General features: G+C 55.5%; 1 protein-coding gene across 1 annotated transcript in view; it reads right to left on the bottom strand.

Moving 5' to 3' along the window:
- The window catches only part of LOC119589162, a gene marked incomplete in the record, with an annotated part of 255201 nt that overhangs the window by 22929 nt on the left and 231861 nt on the right, over window positions 1-411 (bottom strand). Inside the window, 1 exon segment of the mRNA XM_037937749.1 lies at window positions 1-129. Coding sequence (XP_037793677.1) covers window positions 1-129 — 129 coding nt within the window.

The raw sequence follows: 411 nt of genomic DNA on the forward strand, positions 1-411 counted from the left end.
TCACTGCCGCCACCATCCTGCGGCGTCGGGTGCTGGTGCCGCTTCGAGGACGACCCTGGAGTGGGCGCCGCCGCACTCGAGTCCTCGGGCTTATCCTTCTCCAGGCTCCTCAGCTCCACCATACTCCGCCTGTAAGAAAACCATCGTCTGTCAGTCTGCGTGGCCGTACCCACCTCCGCAAGCGCGAGGACCTCAACCCTGGCGTCTGAGTTGTTTGTGTGCGTGCATTATTGCTGGGACGCTTCGCACGCCCTTTTGTTATAAGTTAATGTGTGTCTGCCTGCGCGGCTTCTGCATGATACGCTTAGTGTGTCTTTATGGGTGCACTAAATCGTTCAATGGGCTCTTGTCATTCCTGAGAACATGGTCAACTCAAAATGATGATTTCTCTATTTGTCTGTCTGTCCCCCT

The sequence above is a fragment of the Penaeus monodon genome, chromosome 25, assembly GCF_015228065.2.
Source record: "Penaeus monodon isolate SGIC_2016 chromosome 25, NSTDA_Pmon_1, whole genome shotgun sequence".
NCBI classification, from domain to species: Eukaryota; Metazoa; Arthropoda; class Malacostraca; order Decapoda; family Penaeidae; genus Penaeus; species Penaeus monodon.